This window comes from Squalius cephalus (genome assembly GCF_949319135.1).
Source record: "Squalius cephalus genome assembly, chromosome: 5".
Lineage (NCBI taxonomy): Eukaryota > Metazoa > Chordata > Actinopteri > Cypriniformes > Leuciscidae > Squalius > Squalius cephalus.
Window position 1 is genome coordinate 36,543,831 of NC_137126.1, and position 23,529 is coordinate 36,567,359.

The following is a 23,529-nucleotide window of genomic DNA, read 5'->3' on the forward strand; positions in this document are numbered from 1 at the left end:
CTGAATCCCAAGGAATTTTTCTTCGTTATTTTGTCCATTCCCAGTACCCTTCTTTGTCCCTTCTGTTTCCATCCTTTAGTTGTAAAATCTCTCTCTGAAATGTGACACACAAAATATAAAGACATCATCTTTATTCCACACATGTGCAGGTGTTCTTTTCTGCTAATTTCATTGCCTGTACTACATGATGTGTATTCTGGCTGCTTGTTTTTTCCCCTCATGGAGGGTAGAGGTCATGTGCAGGAGATCTCCGAGTTTTAGAGCAGCCTGTATTCATCATTCATCCAGTGATAGGAAGGGTATGTTTACTACAGTTGAGAGAAACCTTTCAACACTGCTGTTTTTAATTTAGTCTTCATAATCAGACGATGGGTCACTTGGTTTGTATCAGTTTGTGCGAGTCATTGAGGTTCAAATATTGATTTATTTATTTACTTCTGTTTTAGTAAAGCTCCTCTCCCATATTTCATTAGTAATTTAGATCTCACACAATTTCTTTTAAGGGAATGCTGTGTTTATCCAGAAGCACTACACAAATGCTGAGTAAACTTTTTTTTTTTTTTTTCGTCTTCAGATTATGTCTGTATTTTGTGACTAAGATCGCAGTCATTTTTTGTCATTAAGATGGGTTTATTTTCCGTCTTTTGTGTTCTGTGTACCAGTTTGTGTGTGTGTGTGATTTGGAGATGTAACATTCTGCATGTTGTGTTCCCTCTTCCTTCCTCATTCCCGCGTTTGTGTCTGTGTACATGCCCACATATTCGGGGGCTTGTCAATTCAGTGTGTGTTTTGTTGCAAGCAGGATAAACTGCTGAATCTGTGAGGGAGACTTGACTCCAAAGATCATTCTGCAGAAAACGATTACTTTACGGTATGAATATCTCATATCACACTGAACGCAATGCATCTGAAGTCTCCTGCTTTGCAAAGCTACTTGTTCGTCAAACATGTTTCTTCTCTCATTCTTTATGGGACATGAAGTTGTGGTTAAACCTATACGCCCATGTGATGTTTCATTTTGTTTTTAAAACCATATTGGCAAGGGTGATCAGACCTCTCTCAAGCGTAATGTAAAATGCATACCGCCAGACGAAACACTGCTGATCTGACACACATAATGCTGTGTGTGTACACTTAAAAGTTCCCAAATAATATTGATTATTGTTTTTCTTTTAATCATAGTTTGTTTGTTGATTCTTTATGTATGTGTGTTTTATTCTGTAGGTTTAGTCATAGGGTGACTACAAGGAGATTTCCAGCAAAGAAATTTGCTTTACTTTTTGTTGGATTCTGTCATAAATGCATCATCTGTTATGGAAATTAAAAAGTATATAACCCATTGATTTAAAGTGTAATTATTCCAGCCTGGTTTTAAGGTAAAAAATAAATAAATAAAATGTGAATTATGACCATTCTTGAATTCTTAAACCCTTAATAACTTGGCTGAAAATCCTTCAAAAATGTGTAATCTCTTTATGCAATTCTTCATATTTAATACTTTGAGTACTGACCACTGTTGACTGCTTCAGTTATAGTCCTAACACACTTTGTTTTATTCATTCATAATCTCAGGAAATATGATTCAAAATAAAACGGGCATCATGCTAAAAACTATTTAAACTAGACTTCAAAATATCACCTTTTTATATGTTCAGGGAAAATTTAGAAGTAAATGTGAAATCCTGGGGGGAGCAAGCTGAACCTGTATTACATCTAATGACATGTTAACAAGTCAAGTTAGTAGGCGGAGGTTGAAAAGGTTTCAGGAAATGTTGTTTATTATGGGTTCCAGGCATGTATCGCCCAGTTATTCACTAAAACAACTCCATAGTTGGTAATTGCTCCGAAAAATTGGTTGTAGTGTAGGTCTGTGGTGCTTATTTCTGTTATGTTTTTCCCCCCAGTTCTATTCTTTTTCTAACCTTTGATAGGCATGAACATATACCCCTTTCATTCAGTCTAATTTTAACCCTTGTTAAACTCATGTTCAAGCACAATTTCCTATTTGTGTTGACCAGCCTGGTGATGAAATTACAGTGCAATGTAGTCATATAGGAGCTGGGGGCCTCATGTGTATCCAACCATATAATTCAGTGGAAGTGCAATCATAAACCAAACCTGAAGTGCAATTTTAAGGTGATGGCAAGCAATCTAAGCAAAGAAAGGAGGAGAGAATGTTTGGAATGTTATTTATTGCTTACAAATGAACTCAGCCTATGGCAACCGACCACTGTTTAGATGTTAGCATTCGTGACTGATGTTAAATTGATATTACTGTTGCATTGTGTGCATATTGACAGTTTGAGAACTGCTCCCACTAATTTCAATGGATTTGCCTTCATGTATCAGGTTTAATGATGGCCTGAAGCTTGGACAGAAAATGGGAAAACGTCATTAAAATATGGACTGAGAGGACAAAACCCCAGAGAAATTAATCTTTCTTGTGTAAATCAAATTGGACTAATGGGTGAATGTATTCCAGTTAGTAATCCAGATATCATTAGATTATTACGGCCCATGCTATTTTGATACTCAACTTCTATTACCCAAAAGCTCCTCATCCGGATTAGAGAGACCGTGTGAATATATTCCTGCAGATGACAAAGCAGATTTGTAGAAAGTTAATCACAACTTTATGTAGCCTACTTACTGTGTATTAAGTTCCTGCATTTTCTCTCCCGAGCGAAAGTGGAGTTGTGTGGTGCGAATTTGAGAAGCGGTTTTTGAAAACTCAGATTCTCTCTTCGTTGTGGCTTATACGGTTTTGATATTGTGCTGAATATCAGTACTTTTTGTGTGCTAAACAAACAATAGCTCATTATTCCTGCTTGAGATAGATAGAAGGACACAATACAGTTTCACCTTGTAGCCTATTCCTCCAACAATGCAAGTAAATTCGGGATATGGCACGCGAGGGACCTTTTAGAGCTGTTTATTGCAAGGAAACATTAGCGCAAGCCTAATAAAACAGCCATGAATGTGCGCGCGCCGACCTGAACCACATGAGTGCGCGCGGAGGATCAGCGCTTAGTATACAACACAGGAGGGTGAATGCTTCAGTGTAGCTTCAACGAGAGGTCTGTGCGGATAAAGTCCACCTGCTACAATCTTACGGAGCTTAACGATGGACCTATTTGCGCAGACTGCATTTGGCTTGCGGTGAGGTTTACGACCAAGCGAGCACTCATGCGCTCGCGCAGCACACACTGCTGAGATGATGTGGGAAGGTATGAGAGGTTACGAGGAGAAAGGGTCAGTGGTAACCTCGAGATCGAAGAGCACACATCATCCAGACAGCAGCCAAGTCGATACTGTTGAATACTGTTGACGTTTTCGAGCTCCAGAGCTGTGTGTGGGAATACTGGGAATACCGTGGAGCACTGAGGGACTGTTCCCCAATGGAATGCAGAGAAGACAGCGCAACTGCCGCAGTGACTGAAGTTGGTTTGTTGATCCATTCAATAACGGATGCTGCCAACGGTGTATTTCACCAAAAGAGATAACGAAATGTAGGCTACCAGAAGACAGTAGATCTGTGAGCAAACTCTTATTTATTTCAGCATCCACGAAGTATGTTCTCGTGCTGTATGCACACACAAAAAGACGCACGCTCACAATTCATATGACTTGTTTTGATTTGTTGAGCAGTTTTCCAGGTGTCTTGATCGATAGTCGTGGTCTGCAGTCCTGATCCGCGCGGGATGGTCGAGACGCTGAGCATCGCCGTCATCGGAGCGCCTGGAGTCGGGAAAACTTCTATCATCCGTCAATTTATTTACAATGACTTCTCTGAGACTTACAATCCAACCCAAACGAGATACGTGTACAGACCCTCGGTCATTCTTAACGGTGTTATGTACGACCTGAAGATTTTGGATGTCCCGCCAATTTCCTCCTTTCCTTCAAGCCCTAGTCAGGTAACTTAACTGGTACAGCTACTACTAACAAAGTGCTGGATGCGTAAACACACATGGCATTAAGTGATAAATTACAGTAATAACATTAATTAAACAACATAAATGTAGAATAAACACGTGGGCTAATGAATTCAACAGATAAAACATAAGATATTTTACTGTAACAGCTAGGCGTTATATTGTCTTGTTGAATAGGCTATAGGCTAGGCCTAATATAGATTTGAACGTAGCCTAAATGATGAGGTCATTCAACCTTTTCATCCCAAAAACATTTTTTTAAAGTATTTAATACATTTTACATTTAGGCCTACTACAATGTCTCGTTAAATATATTGAAATATTTTCCACATATGCTAAGTTTATTAAAACGTTTACTCTAGCAATTTCACATTCACATACACACATACCATACACTAGTCATGTGACTATAATTACATGGAAAACAAAGTAGCCTATTTGAGCACTGGATTCAACATCACATATCAAATCAACTCCTGATGAACACAATTATTATTTGTCATTTAACCATGTAGGCTTATTGCTGTGTCTTTGAAACACATTTAAAACATGTCACTAGGGGCGTAACCATATATCGTGTCACAATATATCGCAATACAAAAATGCATCAATATGTATCGTGGATAGTTCAAAACGGAAATTTCTGTGTAAGAAATAATTCAAGTTTACAGAGTTTTGGTGTCAGTAGCCTACTACATTAAACTATATAATGTATAACAATGCAATGGGGGAATAGGCTATGTGTCCTGATAATGCCAAATCTCTTATGTTACCAGTAAAAAGTGGCTAACATTATTTTAAATATATCTAGTCAGTGACTGAGTGCAATATTCGTCTAAAATAATTCTGAATTTTCAGCTTCAGATCATGAATATTTTTATTTTGGTGTCTCTATTGTCCTGTGCATTGGGTTTCCAGCAAGTCCAAGCCTATTCATTTAGCCTACACCCACAATGTTATATCAAATTTAGCATTTTAATCAACAGTGCATTTTGTGTTAACTTTTTACCATATGTCTTGGAGTGTTGAAAAAAATTCGTATCGTGAGTTCAGTATTGTGATATGTATCGAATCGTGACACGAGGGTATCGTTACACCCCTATATGTCACGTGTTATTGTAATTTTTATTATTTTAAAATTATTTATTTAAATTTGAAATTTTTATGATTTATTTAGGCCTAATTATTAACTTTTCTTAGTAAACTCAAGAACCCCAGTTTGGTAAATCCTGACGTAACTTAGGCTAATATTTAATGTAATTCGTGTTGTTGATAACAAAGAATGAAATATATTTTCTTTCTCTTTGTATTTTTATATCAAAATAGTGCAATGTGATAAATGAGTTAGGTCAAAAGTAATTTAAAAAAGTAATCGAAAAGTAGTCAGATAATTACCTAAAATGTAATTTATGTTGCTAATTACAATTTTTGTCATGTAATTTGGAATCAGTAACGGACTACAATTTGTAAGTAATCTAGGAATGTTAGACTAAGTTTTTTTTTTTCTCTTTTTTTTTTTACTGCGTACAATTCATGTCACGTGATTTGTGTGGTTGCACTCAAACCATTAGCGTCTGCTGTCACTCGTTCTCGCACTTACATTTTTTTTTTTTATTATTTGGCCCTAAGAATCTGGATAAATGTGGTTAAGTTTTAAGGCACAGTGGAAGAGTTTTATTAATGAATTGTAAAATTTCCTCTCAAAAATATGCCACTTTTTTAGTGATGGAAATATGTCTCGTGTTATAAAGGCTCAGGAGCCTGTTTTTAATGGGACATTGATTCTTAATCCACCAGTTTGACCTTGCACCCGTAAACTGTCTCTGGCATGCAATTATTCAAATTCACACTTTCCAATCCTTGAAAAAACAAAAAAATGTGTTTTTGTTTTGTTCTTGTAAACTTTAATCAAATCAAAGTAAATCTTTTACAGATCCATAAATAGATAGAGATTCCCGAGGTATGTTAGTGTATTGCTTCAGGAGAGAGGGGCTTTCCTCAGGAAAAAAAGATCTCATTTTGGAGTAGTTGCTATGGAGACATGGCTTGAACTGAGCATCTGTAAGCTTATTTTCTGTATCCTCCCTCTGGCAAATATTTCTCTCTCTCTCTCCCCCTGTCCTCCCCCATCTCTCCCTCGCATCTTTCTCTCTCTGTCACAAACACACTATTACTCTTCCTATTATTTTATATAACAGTCTTGGCATTTAATGCACCCATCCAGCTTGTTAGAAGATCATCAAATTGCTAATGTTTTGGAATAATCCACAGTGGCAAAATAATCTGCTTTTTTAAATGAAGTGTCAGAATTAGACACATCATATTTTGCTAGTATTTTTACCAATACATCTTCAGGTGTTCTTGCATCACTTGAGTTTTCTGTTGAAACCAACATATTCTGTCAGTCACCTGTAGCATGAAATACTTGCAGTGTTTTGCTCAATCCTTCTCTCTGAGATCTACTTTTGTCACTGGTTCTAACCCTGCTCAACTGATTGCAATTTTCATTTTTTTAGGCTTGATTAGCTGTTTCATGTATGCATGATTGGAGCTGATAACAAACTCTGCAGGAAGGTAGATCTCTAGAAGACATCTGCTAAGAAGTTAAATGTAATTCATTTGTGCTATCATTATTTACATCAGTTTTAAATGTATTCATTTTGAAGATGTTTTGATTTATCCAAAGCGATTTACAAATCAGAATAATTCAAGCATGCAATTAATCCAAGTAGTGCTACTATGTCTAATAGCTAAATACCAGAGTATTACAATGCTAGATCCTACAAATCCTTACAAATCCAGACAAATCATTGCCGCTCAATTCTTAAAACTGTCAGAAACTACATGCATGGCATGTCTCTTCAGAGCAAACTGTAAAAAGTGAACAGTTGGATCAACTTAAAAAAATTACTTCAATTGGTAACACCTAAAGAATTTAAGTTTTCTCAACTTAAATTATCACGTAGAATTTAAGTTTTCTCAACTTAAATTATCACGTTTTACATGATAATTTAAGTTGAGAAAACTTAATTTTTTTAGGTGTTACCAATTGAAGTAATTTTTTTAAGTTGATCCAACTGTTCACTTTTTACAGTGCTAAAAATCCAGAATACTGGCCTTTTCAAGGAATATGATCTTGTTCAATTTTGGATTTAAATTATGGTTATTCAAATATTCCCTTTCATGCAGTGTGTAATATAGCTGTTTGTGAATGTAAATATTCTGCAAAGTTGGAAAGTCGAAAGTGCACGATAAATGAAGTTATTGTCTCCCAAAAGAAAGAATGGACTCTGAACCGCCTATACCAGTCGTTTGTAATCCGAATCCCACTGTGTGACGGTTGTACGTCACTAGAAAATACATTTGCAATTTGCATATTTCTAATTTGTATGTTGTCAGCCCTCGAACAACTGGTCCCGCCTTCAAACACGTAATTTTACGACTCCATGCTTTTCAAATCTCGGAGTTCAATGTGGGATTCGCAAAACGCTTGCTCTTGAAAGATGGGTCAGTAGTAGTGCCCAGTTTACTTGGACCAGCTTGCTCCTTAGAATCACAATCTGTAAGTATGAATAATTATTGATGTATATAATTTATACCGGGTGTTCAAAATACGCAGTTTTGTGTTTTATATTGTGTAAGTTTTCAAAACATACAATTGTTAATGCTGATGGTGAGGAATTACAGATGCAACATCTCATAATGGACCTCAAAATGAGTAGTGTATCACTGAGAAACGTCCTGCTGAAGTCGTCCTTACGATGGAGGTTCAGGTTGAATAACTAGATATGGATTGATATGGTAAAATCGACGCCATCGTTACTGTCTTTACAGTGTGTACAATCGCTTAGCTGTAGGAAACCTCCGGACGCCGGAGCTGAAGTTTATTGTAATGGACGTTTTGTTTCCGACATGCGCTGCAAGTGGTAGACCATTTACACAGACTGGGCCATCTGACCAATCAGAGCAGATTAGCTCACGGAAAGGAGGGATTTAGAGAGACTGATTCATCCGTCAAGTCGTTTGATAATCATTGAAAAATGTGGTGATGTGCAATGAATATTATGAGAAAATGAAAGTATTTTTGAACTTTGATGCATGTAAACCTGTTTTAGGAGACCTCCAAAACAAAATGAGCCTTTAAAATTAGCATAATAGGGGCACTTTAAGACTGACACAAATTCAACAAAATTATCTCCAACTCCCTTTAGGTTTGCAGGCCCGGCTCCAGCTTTGAGATGTAAGGTGGGCAAAGTGACATTCCTGTTCCTGGTGGGCTGGAGTTTTAACGTTATTGTATTTTTTCCCCGTAATAGATTTTGAAACTTTATTTTATAACAAAAGGGGCAGGTCCTCAAAGGGACTCAATATATAAACACACAGGGCTTAACTCTAAGGAGTTTACTGGTTACTTGCCCTGCCACACACACACACACACACAAACACAAATAATAAATATAAATAAAAAATAGCATTTTATTTAAATATTTTATTATTGAATTAAATAATGTTAAATAAAGACAAGTAAACACTACAGTCAGTATAAAATAAGAAAGAATGTACAAATTACAAGCAATAGCACTAGTAAAAAGATACAAATAAAATAAACTGATTTCAGGTAGTATTCAGGTACGAAATACTATAATGTTTAAATTAAATATATAATAATCCTATTAAAGCTAAAGAATTATTCAGTCAAGATCAGATTTTATTTTATTTTGTTATATAATTAGCATTAATGACACAAGACATGCAGCTATTAAGTTACTTTCACTTTAAGACCAAATGCACGGATCTGACACACATCAGATTTTCTCCCAACTGTTTGCATTCATTAAGAGTTTTTATTTTTTCTCAGTTAAGACTGTGCTTACGAGGCAAAATGGGCATTTTGTCGTTATTTTGTGTTTATTCGTCCATTTAAGACGCAAAAATGTAGGTAGGGTAGATTCTGGGTCTTAGCGCTATAGTTTATGTTAAACATTTTTAATGAAGTAAGCTTTATTTAGTGTTTCCCTAGGCCTGTGTCCCATTAGGTTTGTCATCTTCTGAACGATTCTGTGAGGTTTACAGAATGCAAAATGCTACTTGTCAGGGTTTTTCTCACTTTATTTTCCCTGGAAGTCCTTTGCATCGTGACCACTTCACACAGCTTGAAGTCCCACTCCAGATAGAGACCACCAAGGTCACCCCGGCAACAAGTGATTCTTTTGATTGTTGCTAGGTTCTTTATTGCGTTGACAACAGTGAAAACACAATGAAAAAGAAAGATTATTATTGACTGGAGATATTATTATAAACAAGGGACTGATCCTAATACGTGGTGCCAGGGAATCAGAATCAGTGTAAGTGGTTTTGATGTCATGTCAGCAAAATGGAATTAAAAAAATTATGAACGCGCAGCAGTGGGGTGAGGTGGGGGGTGATTTTGGGGAGTTGGGCATTGCTTTCAGTTCTCAGAGCACATTAAGACACTGCAATCTAATTGTGCTGGAGCACACTGCAGCTTAACATCATTTAGCTCTCTTAAAGGCACGGATGGACTGCAGCACATGAAGGAGAAGGTGTGTGTGTGTTGATACATCTTTATTAAAATGCTTCTGGCTTCTTGTGACAGGTGCTAGTGTTTGCAGACATTTATGATGGAAAAAAACAACAACCAAAAGGTCAGTTTCGATTTTTCTAACCACTAACAAATTCATAGACAAAAAGTGAAGTATAGCTTAAACCCAGATGCTAATAAAAACGTTAAGAGAGTTTTGAATTCTTAATAGCCACCTAAAAATTGACATAAAAAGCAACTGCTTGCTTCAAGCCTAAAAGTGATGCACTATAAAGCTCAACTCACTGTTACTACAACATTATGCAGACAAAAAGCATGACTGACCATTTATTTAAAAATAGTTGTGTTTTCAGATTTTTTGTGTGCAAGCAACATACTGTATAAATCACAAAAAAAAGTTATGTAATATAATTTCTTTTTTTTTTTCTTTTTTTCATTTAGATATTTCAGACCTGTTTAGTTATGGTAACAATGGCTATTATCAAAGTAATTTTCAAGGAAAGTCTGTTCCCTCGGCGGCCATATTTGCAACGCCTCCGGGCAGCTATTTCGGTCATCCAAGACCAAGTCCTATATCTATTTGAATGAGGTAATCCTAAAATCTTGAAAACAGCTGGCTGAACTCACAATTAAATGACATATTTCAAATCAGCAAGAAAATCTAACTTGAACTGTCCCCTTAATGTTGTTTCTTATGCTCAAGTAGCATTAAAAAAGCTTGTTTTTCAGGCTAGACCAGCCAATGCGCATATAAGCGCGAGTCTCGGGTTTCTATGGGAACCGGAGCTTCTAACAGCAGCTTCAGCAATCAGTGATTGGCTCTTTTATTTAGAAGGTGGGATGTATTACACCATATTGCGTGTTGCAGTTTCTCCCATTCATAACTTAAGTAACAGGAGTGAACCGTCTTTCTATATCTATAGTCTTTGCTATTACTTAATGGTATGTGTAATGGAAGTGGAAGGTGTAATGCACAGGTAGTTTCCGGTCAGTTTAAGCACGTTCAATATTAAAGCGCTGCTTTCATTGAAGGGCGCACACACATTAATTTATATTTGATTTTTTTTCCTCCAGCTATGACAGACCTGTTTAGTTATGGTAACAATAATTTACCATAATACCAATTCTCAATTCTGATTGGCTGGAAGGTGTGCATTCAAACCGTGTAATGCACAGATTGTTCCAGTCAGATTAATGACAGTTCTATATTACTGCACTGCTTTCATTGAAGCACACACACACACACACACACACACACACATCAATCACACAGAGAGATTGGAGATTGCGCTGTCCACACAAAGAAACAGAAACCTCTGCTTTACGTTGGGTGGTTCTTTGCTTCCACATTGTGCACAAAAATCATGTAATGCACATCAAGCTGTGTATCCCTGGCATATTCAATGCTAAAATACTAGATCCTCACATCTCCCCATAATGCATCATGGCTCAGCGAAATATGTCCTGTACTCTAAATCTCTGTACTCCAATGCAATGTGCAATAGTTTCACACAGATCTGCTGAGATTCATTGTATAGACAACTGTGAATAATAATTTTTGACTGCTTGGCAACTTTGGTTAGTGAATGTCACAGTTTGTTCACATGATGCCATGGCAGATGGATCAGATCAAAAGCCAGCATGATTCAGGATTTCCTATTAATGCTCTAGTTCTCTGTGAATAATGACAACAGGGAGCTCAGTGACACATTCCCCCATGTCTGCAGCACTTGCTTGATCATGTAATGGTCCTCAGAATGTGATAGAATTAATTTTGCCCAGAGCCATGCACTTCCTCCTGAACTATGTTACTCTCCACTAGCTGAGGACATAATGTGTTTGTGTGCCTTGGGGATTTGGTTGCACTTTTAGCCAGTGGAGTTTAAGAATATTAACTTTGGATTTTGTTTTCCTGCTCTGTGCTCTGACACGACTGATTCTCAATGGCCGTAGGGTCTTGTTTCATTTAGCTCTGGGTTGTCACTTAGTGGCTTTGAAATTGACACTGCCAACTCTAATTTTGGGAATACTATTTATTGACATTGACTCTTCATTCCATTCTCTTCCTTTCATTCTATGGTTCTCGCTTTTTCTCTCAACTACACTGTCATTTTCAATCCTTTGATAAGGGTGATTTGTGATGTGAAAGATAATTTTGTTTCTTAAACAATGATCTGATAAATCTATCATTCTCATAGGTGTTTGAACTGCAAACGTGATTATGGTCTAACCAGTTTAGATTCATACAAAATATATACAAGTAGCCACTCACCCACAGCTTTAACAACTTTTTAAGCCCTCTTTCAACAGAATTAGAATCTTTATCGTGGAATATTCCTGCTAGAGTGAGATTTCTCAAGCTTTTGAGTCAAATTTTAAATTCATGGCTTTAAAACAAATGCAATTCAGCACTGGGTTGTCTCAAGGACAGATGTTCTCATTATTTTCGTCACGCCTGAAAAGTGTAATCTCTAATTTAGGATGCATAGTCATACACCATAGTATCAGCGAGGTTAAAAATAAGAAGCCAATACAATAAATCTAGCTGTACACCTCACCATAAAATTAAGAAATATAATTCAGTAATTATAGCATCAATTATCAGGGACTGAATAACAAATAAAGATGATGCGTAATAATGTGGCATGTAATGATTTAACTGAGGCATACAGTTATTTGCCTAAGTGCTTTTCTGGATTATTTTTACTTCCACATTTGGCACCACTGTATATAACCTGACTGTTTCATATATAAATTAATGCTGTGCTGAAAGTATTTGTTTTGTCTTCAGTCATGCATAAACAGTTGGCTTAGAAAGAAATATTCAATATTAGGTGAGAAAATCAATGCTTAGGTATGCTGTTAGAAAAAACTAATTTTAGTCTACTCCTTTATTTAAACTGTATTAAAGGTAGGGTAGGCAATTTTGGAGAGGCTAGCAATAGCAAGCTAGCTTTGAAAGCATAAGATCCCACCCTCCCTTCAGAGCATCTCCAAAGCCACGTCTCCTCAATAACACACCCAGAGCAGATTCTGCAAAGCGCCACGAGAGATGCCATTAAATTACCTCATGTCTTAAAGCACATAACATAACGCAGATTCATTTCGGCGTTGATAGTGTTGACATAGAACGTCACGGGTTGCCATCTTTTTATTACGATAGTTATGACATGATGTGAAAGGACATAGGCTTGTTGGTTTGGTTCAGAAGGGAACTGTAAAAGGCTGCTGCTGTTTGTTTGTGACAAATGTTTTGGTTCTGAGACTTCCACAGAAGATACATGCACATTTTTGCATTTTTACATGATTTTATTTATATTATAAAATGATATTTAAAAAATAAAAAATATATCAAATGTAAAAATAATATAAAAAAATAAAACATTTAAATGTATAAACTACATTTTTAATTTCTTTCTTGCTCCTGTTTTAGCCTAACAATAGTATCTCTCCGAGCTGTCCATTCAGGAGAACATCAAACACGCACACGGATCAGATCACATGTTTTCATGAACTCACTTGGCAGCTTTCAGCAGCACAGTTACCCATTCAGCAATTTCTGATGGACGTCTTCCAAAGTCCCAGAGATCTTTTTCCTTAAAGCGGATACCTTCCTTGCCCAGAGGAGAATGCTGAATCATGATGAAAGTGAATTTGAATGTGTCCTCTCTCTAACTCACACTCAAAGGGGAGAACGGCACTGTGGCTTGACAAGGAGAGAGAGACAAGCTTCTATTTTTAGCTTTCACGGGGATGGCAGCGCATCTGAAACATCTAACAGGCACACTGAGGGAGCGTTTATGTCAGAACAGTGCTCCACGGAAAAGACCGGAAGCTTTAAGGCTCATGTTTAATTGACAGGGATTGGTCTTGCCCTCTAGATCCATAGTTAATGCCCAAAACCGGTGTAGATAATTGCTTCAATCTACCAATGATCACTGAGCTAGAACTCCATGAAATCTCTTAGAATGTTGAGTTTGTGCTTAATAGGGTCTGAGAACTGTCAGATTTCCCAGTGGAGACGGAGGGTAAGGCATATGCTTTTGATATGCAGGAAATTGAAAAAGATGGAAAGAGCAAATGAGAAATGAGGGGGGAAAGAGAGAGACTTCATATTCAGCATCAAGGACTAAAGCTAAAGACACAAATTCTCTCCCCTCCTATATTTTTGGTTTTATAGAAGATCAGTCAGAAACTGGAGCGTGTGATAAGAATGCAGAAAGTGATTGTTTGCTGAAAAGTGAAAATTCTGTCATGATTTACTGTTTTTGGAGAAAGAAAAAAAAGTCTCTGAAAGTCTGTGAGGTCCAAATGCTGTTTTTGATCCATGATTGTCTACACCTTATTTTGTGTCCCGCAGAAGAAAGTCATACTTTTTGGATTAACATGAGGGCGAATGAAAATGATGGTGAATTTTCATTTTCAATTGAAATATCCCTCCTCCCTTGTCGGTTTATGTTATACTGATTTGCCAGTGTGTTTATCTGCACGCCTGGTTGCTTACATTATTACACTAATGAGTGAGTGTTAATCTCAGTGCAGCATCAGAGGGGTCATCTCTGAGTGTAAAATATTAGCAGTGTTCTGCTTTTCTAACATCGTAAAAGGATGAAGGTAATTATTCCCCTGTCAAGACGAATGCGCAAACACTGTCTTTGCTACAGTCGGCATCGATTTTCTTTACAAGCAAGATCAGCTTGTGACGAATGGCTTCAATTTGACTTCCCCCTCTCACTCGATTTTTCTTCTGTTCAACCCCAACGCACACACCCACAAATGCAGATCACAATCAATATGGCAATTAAAGGAACTACTGGAATTTCACCAAATTCTAGCTCTATCCAGTACAATCACTGATTCTTTAGAGTTTGGTTCATATAGGGATGTTGTGTGGATAGTCTTGTGACTTTTGACAGCATGAAGTCTTGTCCTTTTTGAAGCTTAAGTTATGATCACAGTGTTTTGCATTGACAAGTGTATTTAAAGTCAGCGTGAAATGGAAATTGCAATCATCTTTTCTTCCCTATTGTGATATATATCCGAGTTAAACTGCTTCTCGGAAAAAAACAGTAGGGTGAGACTTGATTTAGTCCATTGATTGGATTGTTTTTTTGTTTACTGATTGATGTGACATGTTAATGGAGGTGAGAGGTTTCGAGATGATGTTGTGAGGGGGAGGGGAAATACATTTTTTGATGAATAATTACATGGGCACATTAACTTTTTATAAATGATGGATAAATCATTTATAACAAACAATGCAATATTCCATTAAAAAATAAGAACAATTAGAGTAATAAAAAAAAATCCATTCCACAGGGACTTTAATAACGTGTGACTCTCATACAATCCGGATCTAAGAGTAGTTAAGGCGTTACTGTACAAACAAATAATCAATGTCAAACAAAAGATGTTGCACATTTATTGTTGTACAATATTCATTAAAAATGCACGCCAATGCAGATCATGTTAAAATCATTCCAATATCATATATCAAATAATACAATATTTAATGTCATGCTATGACATGATGTACTACATCTGATGCTGTAAATGAATAGTGGAATTGATATTCAGTTCATTTTATAAGAGCTTCCTTAGAAGAGGGGAAGGAGGGAGAATGGAGCTGAGGTCACTGTGTCACGGTTGAAGAAATTTGCTCGCTACCTCTTTCAGCTGTCCCTCATTCAGCGGTGATATGTAATTACTGTGGGTAAATCATTACTATTCATTGGCTGCAACCTTACGAGTTCTCCCCCTCTCTAATGAACTAATGAGATTGGCCCTATAACACACCAGCATACAAACGACAATAGACACACACACACACACCTGAGTACATGTTGTGCTCTCAATGCCTTGGTCAGAGTATAGATAGCTGCCATTAGGAACAAAGAAAATTGTTGTACAAAGAAATGTGATTCGACATAAATTTGTGCTATTTTCTTTACTTGTTTATGCCTTTCCTGTGATTAAAGTCACATTCAGTTATATGGGCTTCTTTCATAATTACCAGCAGAGAACTAGTGCTTCATTAATTAAAGGTTTGTTCAAAACCTAAATCAAAATTTTTTGACACATTTCAACAACATTTTATATTGTTTGGGCTATGTATTTTATTTCTTTCTTTTTTGGCCTTTTTCTAGAAATAAAATGTATTTATTGCAATTATATTATAGTTACAGTCAGAGCCGTCGCATAGACTGTGCGAACTGTGCAACTGCACAGGGCCTCGCGCCACTAGGGGGGCCTCGCAATCCTGCTGTTTTTTTTGTTTTTTTTGTCCCCACCACTTTTTAAAACATCTCGCGGCACGAATGTAACAATTCTACAAATAAATAAAACATATCCAGTTAACTGGCAGAGCATTCATTTCGTTCGTTTTTTAAATAAGAGACGATCTAGCGCTGAAATGTGTTAAATCAAGTGATCAAAGTGCTCGTTGCCGCTGCGATCAGTGGCGCGGATACAGTGTTTTCTCGTGTGGCTCGCGCACACGCCGCACTGTCTCGGACGCGCGCTTCAATCCGTTTACGGATACTCTATTCGTTCTGGTGAAATCACAAAACATAATGCACACAAACGTGTCCCTGCTTGATATACAACCACTGATGAACATAATCGGTTTTGATGAGGAAAAAAAAACTATACGAGAAAAAAATATATACAAGTGCGGATTAGAACCCACAATCTCTGACACGCTAGGCGTAAGTTCTACCACTGGACCACACAATGACAAAATAGGCGGATCTATGTATGTATTCACACTAAAATTCTCGAGCTGACTTGATGTAAAGCCACTCGTTAATAGCAAAAAGTTATAGCTGAGACTATGTGCATTATTATGCTGTATTATTCTACTTGATAAAAACGTATTGCTGCGAGATTATGCGTGCAATTGAACTAGAACAGCTACGTCCGTGTGACTGTTATTCATGCGCATTTGAGCATCCACATCAAAGAGCAGGGCCTCGCATTTCAAGTTCGCACAGGGCCTCGCACCCCACCTGCGACGGCACTGGTTACAGTGCTGGTCAGAATTATTTGCCCCCTTGGTAAATATGATCAAAGATGGCTGTAAAAAAATAAATCTGCATTGTTAATCCTTTTGATATTTTATTTTTAAAAAAAAGCAAAAATCTAACCTTTCATTGAAGTAAAATAATTGAAAGTGGGGGGGAAATCACATTATGAAATAAATGTTTTTCTCCGAAACACGTTGGGAACAATTATTTGCCCCCTTTTATTAAATTCTTTTTGCAACCTCTTTTTTCCAAGATAACAGCTCTGAGTTTTCTCCTATAATGCCTGATAGTTTGGAGAACACCTGACAAGAAATCAGAGACCATTCCTTCATACAGAATCTCTCCAGATCCTTCAGATTCCCAGATCCATGTTGGCGCTTCTTCTCTTCAGTTCAGCCCACTCATTTTCTATAGGGTTCAGGTCTGGGGACTGGGATGGCCATTGCATATGCTTGGTTTTGTGCTCAGTGACCCATTTTTGTTTTGATTTTGTTGTTTGTTTTTGGATCACTGTCCTGTTGGAAGATCCAAACATGGCCCGTTATAAGATTTCTAGCACAGGCTGTCAGGTTTTGATTTTTTATCTGTTGGAATTTGATCGAATCCATGATGCCATGTATCTGAACAAGATGTCCCGGACCTCTGGCAGAAAATTAGGCCCACAGCATTAAAGATACAGCAGAGTATTTCATTTTACACATTGGGTACTTTTTATCCCTGTGTGCACCAAACCCATATTAAGTGTTTGCTGCAAAAAGCTCTTCTTTGTTTTGTTTCATCTGTCCATAGAACGTTTGAAAAGTAACTGACACTACTGGAACTTCAAACGGGACGGGTTCTATGCTCAAATGAAACAAAAAAATTTGCGTTTTTTTATTTTTAAGGAGTACAAAAGGCTTGATTGCTTCATTTTGGTGGATATTTGAATACTTTTACTAATCCTCATCTAATCAATCTTAGCCTGCTTTAAATTTGTTGCTACGCTTGCATCACTAAGCTTACATTAAAATGTCTTCATTCTGTCATTCATTGCGAAGTCTTGTGTATGTCTGTACTACATTTCTGAGCCGTGTATCCTTGTTGTCCGTGTTTTCGTTTTGATTAGTGGTGGGCAGATCGAGGCTTTGTGGAACAGGGTTAGTTGAAACAAATGTGCTGCCTATATTGTGTCAAGGCTTCGACACCCATCTCCACGGTGACCCCTAGTGGTCAGAACAGTGTTAACATTTTTTTTTATTTTATAAATTGTTTTGTTTGTTCTATGATTGGCTCAGCTAAACAGGCCAATAAGAGACTATTAACTATCATTACTCATTTTAATTATACTAATGTCTAAATAAAACGTCTACAAATGTATAAAACTGATCAGAGATCAGGTAAAACCCATAGACACTTGTTCATTGGTTCTCAGTGACTCCTCATATTAATTAGTTTACAGAGATCATCGCCCCCAGCGGTGAACCACTGGAATTTCGAAGTGTTTCGAAACGTTCTGAAACAGTTATGACATAATGAATCCCCGTTTACTGAAATTACGTGACTCTGGCAGTTTGATACATGCTCCGAACCATTGATTCGGAACAAAAGATTCATGAAGCAGTGTTTTGAAATTGCCATCACTAGTTTTGATCTTTTGCTTGTTGCCCTGGATTTCTCTGTTTGCCTGTGCCTTGCCTGTCATTGTTTGGACTGTTTACCCTGTGCTTTTGACCTCTTACCTCTTTTGGACTATGATTGTGGATTATCCTTTCGATAAACTACTACGTTTGGAGTTTCAACCCGTGTATCTCAGAGCGGTACGTGACACAACCTTGCTTGGCTGTACAGTTACAGTTTCTTGACCTTAAATGTTTTACTTCTATGTAACCTAACTGCAACCAAAATGCAGCATCGTGCAATGTGGTAAAAAATGTTTTATATTTGATTGGAAGTTATTTGTACATTGGCCTCCTAACATTGCAAATAAACAAGTAATTATCTGTTTTTTTTTCCAGCAGCCAATCAGTCATCCTCTGTTTGATTAAGTGTTTTTGTCTGTCTGTTTGTTTCCATCAGGAGTGGTTGGATGCGCGGTGTAGAGGAGTCCGCAGCGCTAACGCCTACATTCTGGTCTATGACATCTGCTGCGTGGAGAGCTTTGAGTATGTCAAGATGATCCGACAGCAAATTGTGGATAACAGGTATGACAGAGCTCATTCGGAAACTGAATCCCACCTCAAAGAATAATAGAGAATGATTATCATGTTATAGTAGATCCAATAAAAAGACATTCTTTCTGTGATTGTTAGAGTGGGACCGACTGTGGTCATTGAAACCATTTTTTACTCAGCTTAGTAGCACATCAGCATCAGAATGTATCAGCTGCAGTGACAAACTACTGATTGGTTTTGATGTTTTTAATAACAGTTGGCCCTTGTTTCCCCAGCTGATGCTGAGATAATAAGGTGACATTTGAGAATATGGTTGAGTGACAGTTACAGGGCATAGACACTGTCACCATTCACTACTGCTGATAAGAATATAATAGATGCCAGTGAGAAAATCTTTTTACATATGCAGGTCTTGTGCCCATAAATTGTGTGCAGCATCATATATTTGCATAGAGGCCTTATGTGAACTGAATGAATGACAGAAAATGCAGCCATCTCAACCCTTAACACTTTCCCTCGCCCACAATATCAAACCTCTGTTTTACAAATGCTTCACGTTCTCACTGCATTTCTCACTGCATCACTGCAACATACATCTCCATGCATTCTCTAGTTTATATATACAGTATATATATATATATAAACTAGAGAATGCATGGAGATGTATGTTGAATGTATACTCAATATACATGCAGCTGAGGTAGAAGATCTCTCAAAAGTGTTCTGACTAAACATGGACTTGAAAGGTTTGAGAGATAGCGAGGGTGTAGACAAGGGGAGTCATACTGAGAAAGACCAGATAAACCGTATGAAGGGGATAAATCAGTGTAAAAACATGACACAAGCAGCCAGACACGGACATGACGGATTGGTGTGTAGACTTACGAAGCACAATGGAATTGGTGTGTGACAGATTATTCACTTCTTTTGTGCTGATATTGCTCACTCACATTCTCTTCTTTCTCTCTATTTTACACAAATATTGAAATACATATATAACAGCATAAATCCTCAGTATTTGACAGAACTGAAATTAGCAGAATCGGAATAATAACAGTAATAGTATTCGTTTTAATATTAAAATGAATAAGATGGAATGGCCTTAGGTCCTCAATTACACTTAATGTGTTAAATTAAACCTATTAAATATTTATGATACGCAATTTGTGTACACATGGTCCCATAATTTGTTATTATATAAAGATACTCAAAGCCTATATTAACTGGCCAGACATTTATTTAATAGCTACATTTATTCATATATAATTTTTTTCTAAGCAAATGAGAAAGTGCAATCTCTCAATTTCATTTGATCTCCTTGTGCACCATTGAATTGCCAATTAAATGTATTACACTTTTTTCAATTGAACAAAATGCACACGCTTGCGTTTGAAGCCCCCTGAACATGAAACGCTTTCATTCTCCATTATGTGTGAGTGTGACCTTCAAGCAGTCAAGCGAGAAAGGACACACATCATCATTCTCCAGCACACATTATGAGCTCTGTGCCTTTTTTGTAGAGAGTGACAAGGAGCTGAGAGGCTTTTAATATTCGTGCGTGTGTCCGTGCATGTTTGCTGAAGATAGTTTGCAAACATGAACAAATATTATGTTCAACATAAATATCATGTAAGAAATGGATCAATACTCATGTGGTCGGTTTGTTTTACTTGATAATTCCCTCTTAAGCCTTTTTTTCTATCGCTCTTCCCACCTCTCTGTCTCTTCTTTTGTCTTTCCGTAAGAGTGGGCAACAGTAGTGAGGTGCCCATCCTGGTGGTTGGCAGTAAGCGGGACCTTCAGCGGCAGCGGTTCACCCAGCGCAGGGCCGTGTCTGTACTGGTGAAGAAGACCTGGAAGTGCGGTTATGTCGAGTGCTCCGCCAAGTATAACTGGCATGTGCTTCTCCTCTTTAAAGAACTCCTGGGAATAGCCGTGGCGCGAGGACTGCGCCCAAACCACACCTCTATCCGTCTCCAGGGGGCATTGCAGAGGAACCGCTGTAATGTCATGTGACAGATATGTAGCCTTTTTTGAATTTATGCTTATTTAGGACCAGTTTGTGTTTTCAGATTTTCCGTGTTTTCTGATTTAAACTGGTCCTAAGTCAGTATACTTAAAGTCAACTTTGCTGAACCACGAGGATGGAGCTTTGGTGACAAACTGTCAATCGAAATGGCTGGAATACTACCACCTAGGGGCCTCTGTAACTGATGCATTCATCTGATGGATTACCTTAGATTCTACTGATTTCACTTTTCTCCAGCGTTCTCTAACAAACAGAAAAATGGAAGCAGATAAGGGGTTTTTCATCTTACCAAAGTCTGTCAGGATGAGAGTGAGATATTGCATTGGTCTCAAACAGAGTATAATTTATTTCCTTTGATTTAGATTCAGATGCTGTGTATTCCAGAGTGACAGTTTTCAACTGTTCCTTGGAAACAGCGTTTATGAAGGGATAGAACATAATTAGGGTTTGGGAATAATGATGAGTGAAAGTTTGAGAACCCTTTGGAATTATCTGTAGTTACAGTGCCATTTAAAAACAGCAACAAATGAGATGATGTACCTTTTTAAACATGTTATAAAGTTCTTATGTATCATGGTCATCTTTAGATTAACATTCAGAAGCAATGACTTCAACCAAAAAATTCCCTGCCATACTCCTCATTGGCTCGTTTCTCTTTTGCAAAACTGCTTCAGGACATTAATATTGAAAGAGCTGCACACTTCAGATCCTGCCACAACATTTCACTTCATAAACCTGACTAACCATATGCTGCACCTCACAGACAAACACCTCTCTATTCTCCCATTCCCTGTGTAGTAATTCACTGGTCCACCTTACAAAGACCCGACAAAAGTGTGTATAATATTCGTACAGTGTGGTTTGGGTGACATTTTCTTGTTGGAACAGCTTTCTTTTTAATGGCAAAATGAATGGTTTTAATTCTTTCTGATGAGCTGTCCTTCCATGTACACCACTCCAGTTCAGTGTTTTGTCCCATGGTTGAAATCTGAACAAGGGAACAGATGCCTGCAGATCTTTGTCTGCTATCCTGGACTTCTTAAATCGCGCTCAATCAGACAGATGTAACAATGGCAAACAAGTTCTTCTGTGGGTTCACAGTGTGGATTTGTGAAGGCCGTAGTCAATAAATTAACACTTAAGCCTTACATCAAAACACTTCCTCTGAAGCCCATTGGTATATTCCCAAACAGGGGTCAGCCCTATGTACCCACAGCCCTATGTTCCCACGGCCCTATGTTCCCACATTTCTAAGAATTTTTTTTTTTTTACGATTTGTCTAAACCCCAGTTACGGGTAGGTTTAGGGGTGGGGTCAGGGGTAGGCCATTTGTGGGAACATAGGGCTGTGGGAACATAGGCACGCTCCCCCAAAACATACTATATATTAACTGCATTGTAATTTACTCACATATGCCCTGCCAAATAACAATGGCAAACATCCTACCTCCTAAATATAGATCATTGAAGAAATGAGGCACAAAATAAAGTCTTCCTCTGGCAGGATAGTGAGGTGTCATGTACAGAATCAGATTTCAGCAAGCATGTACACATGCACTCGAAAAGCTGTGAGAAGTGATGATAAAGCTAACAGATCCTCTGGGGCTTCCCTAAACCTGAAGATTTCTGCTGAACCAAGATGCAGAGGAGGCGTACGTCTTTTACTGCAGTGGACTGCAGTTTGTATGGCAAAATCCACATCCTCTCTGGAGGAGCATTTCTGAATGCAGAACACATTAAAGTTAATGTGGTTCGTTCGGTGTCTGCAATGAGATTCAGGATTTTTTGGGGGGGGGGGGGGGGGGGGGGGCTAGCTTTTTCTATGCTACACTCTTCTAGCATAGAGAACATGTAGACGTTTGGCCTGAGCTTCAATTGTACTGATATAGAGATTGTTCTCTGGACATGTACTGATAGTCGGCACGAATGATTGGTTGGCTGTGTGGAAGTGTTGATTCAGAGCTAGAGCTGTCGCACTGCTAGACTGAGAAAATTGATGGTCCCCGAATGCTTTCCTATTTTCATTTTCCTAAGACATATTTTCATACCAGACAGAGTGTGCACAGGAGAAAAATCCCTCGTTCCTCGCAAATGCAACTCTGACAGCCATCTATGCACTTGTACACATCTTACATGACTTAAAAGAGCTGAGAACTTCTGTCAGCAGATGGAAACATAAATAAGTTAGTAACTTTGGTCATCCTTCAGACTTTTTTATCATAAATAATCTGTTTTCTGTTCAATGGAGCTGCATGCTTTAATTGGCAAAACCTAAATCATTCAGGGGTAAATTGCACTGACGTATATTGTATGCACCTACATGAGTGAGTGCAAGCAGATCTTTGTAACAGAACTTGAGCATCGTTTTTTTCTTTTTTGTATAATGTTAGTGTAAAGCTTAGCATGTAGTTTAAGTGTAAGTGATGGAGATGCAGTCAGGTTAGTGTTCTAAAACAGCAGAGAGGGGCTCATACATTTGCATGCCACACAGTGTTATGGTTGTGGACTGAGGACTAGACAACATGTAGCAGATGTCATGTTCTTGTGGAATGTGTCCTGTGCTAGTAATGTTAAAGACTGAACTTTCAGACATGCTGAATATGGATTCTCTTGGTAGGACTGTCTGATGTTTTTTTTATGTCAATTTGTTTTAGATTTTAAAGGGCTACCTGCTTTTTCTAATATGGAAACAAATGTTGTCTTTTTAGTAGTTGTAATGTTTCATCAATGACAATTTAATAAACCCTTTCAAACGACGTCTGAGCTATTCTCCTCGCATGTTTAATATTGTATACATCACGTGTGTCTGAAATCCCAATCTAAGTGCT

The 23,529-nt window shown here is 37.6% G+C and overlaps 2 protein-coding genes across 9 annotated transcripts in view; both read left to right on the forward strand.

The window, feature by feature from the left end:
• The window catches only part of ap1b1 (adaptor related protein complex 1 subunit beta 1), a 33,146-nt gene extending 31,803 nt beyond the window's left edge, over window positions 1-1,343 (forward strand). For all 7 annotated transcript variants that reach the window (XM_079870929.1, XM_079870932.1, XM_079870933.1 and 4 more), the window contains one exon: window positions 1-1,343. This exon is cut by the window's left edge and continues 210 nt beyond it. The gene's annotated coding sequence lies outside the window, so the exon portion shown is untranslated.
• Window positions 1,344-2,613: 1,270 nt separating this feature from the next.
• The window catches only part of osbp2b (oxysterol binding protein 2b), an 80,921-nt gene continuing 60,005 nt past the window's right edge, over window positions 2,614-23,529 (forward strand). Inside the window, exons 1-2 of one of the 2 annotated variants that reach the window (XM_079871035.1) lie at window positions 2,614-3,917; window positions 18,579-18,703. In XM_079871035.1, the coding sequence (XP_079727161.1) occupies window positions 3,702-3,917; window positions 18,579-18,703 (341 nt within the window). In that variant the 5' untranslated portion in view covers window positions 2,614-3,701. Of the gene's footprint in view, window positions 3,918-18,228; window positions 18,320-18,578; window positions 18,704-23,529 lie in introns of those variants that run through there. The other variant, XM_079871036.1, reaches the window with a different exon arrangement.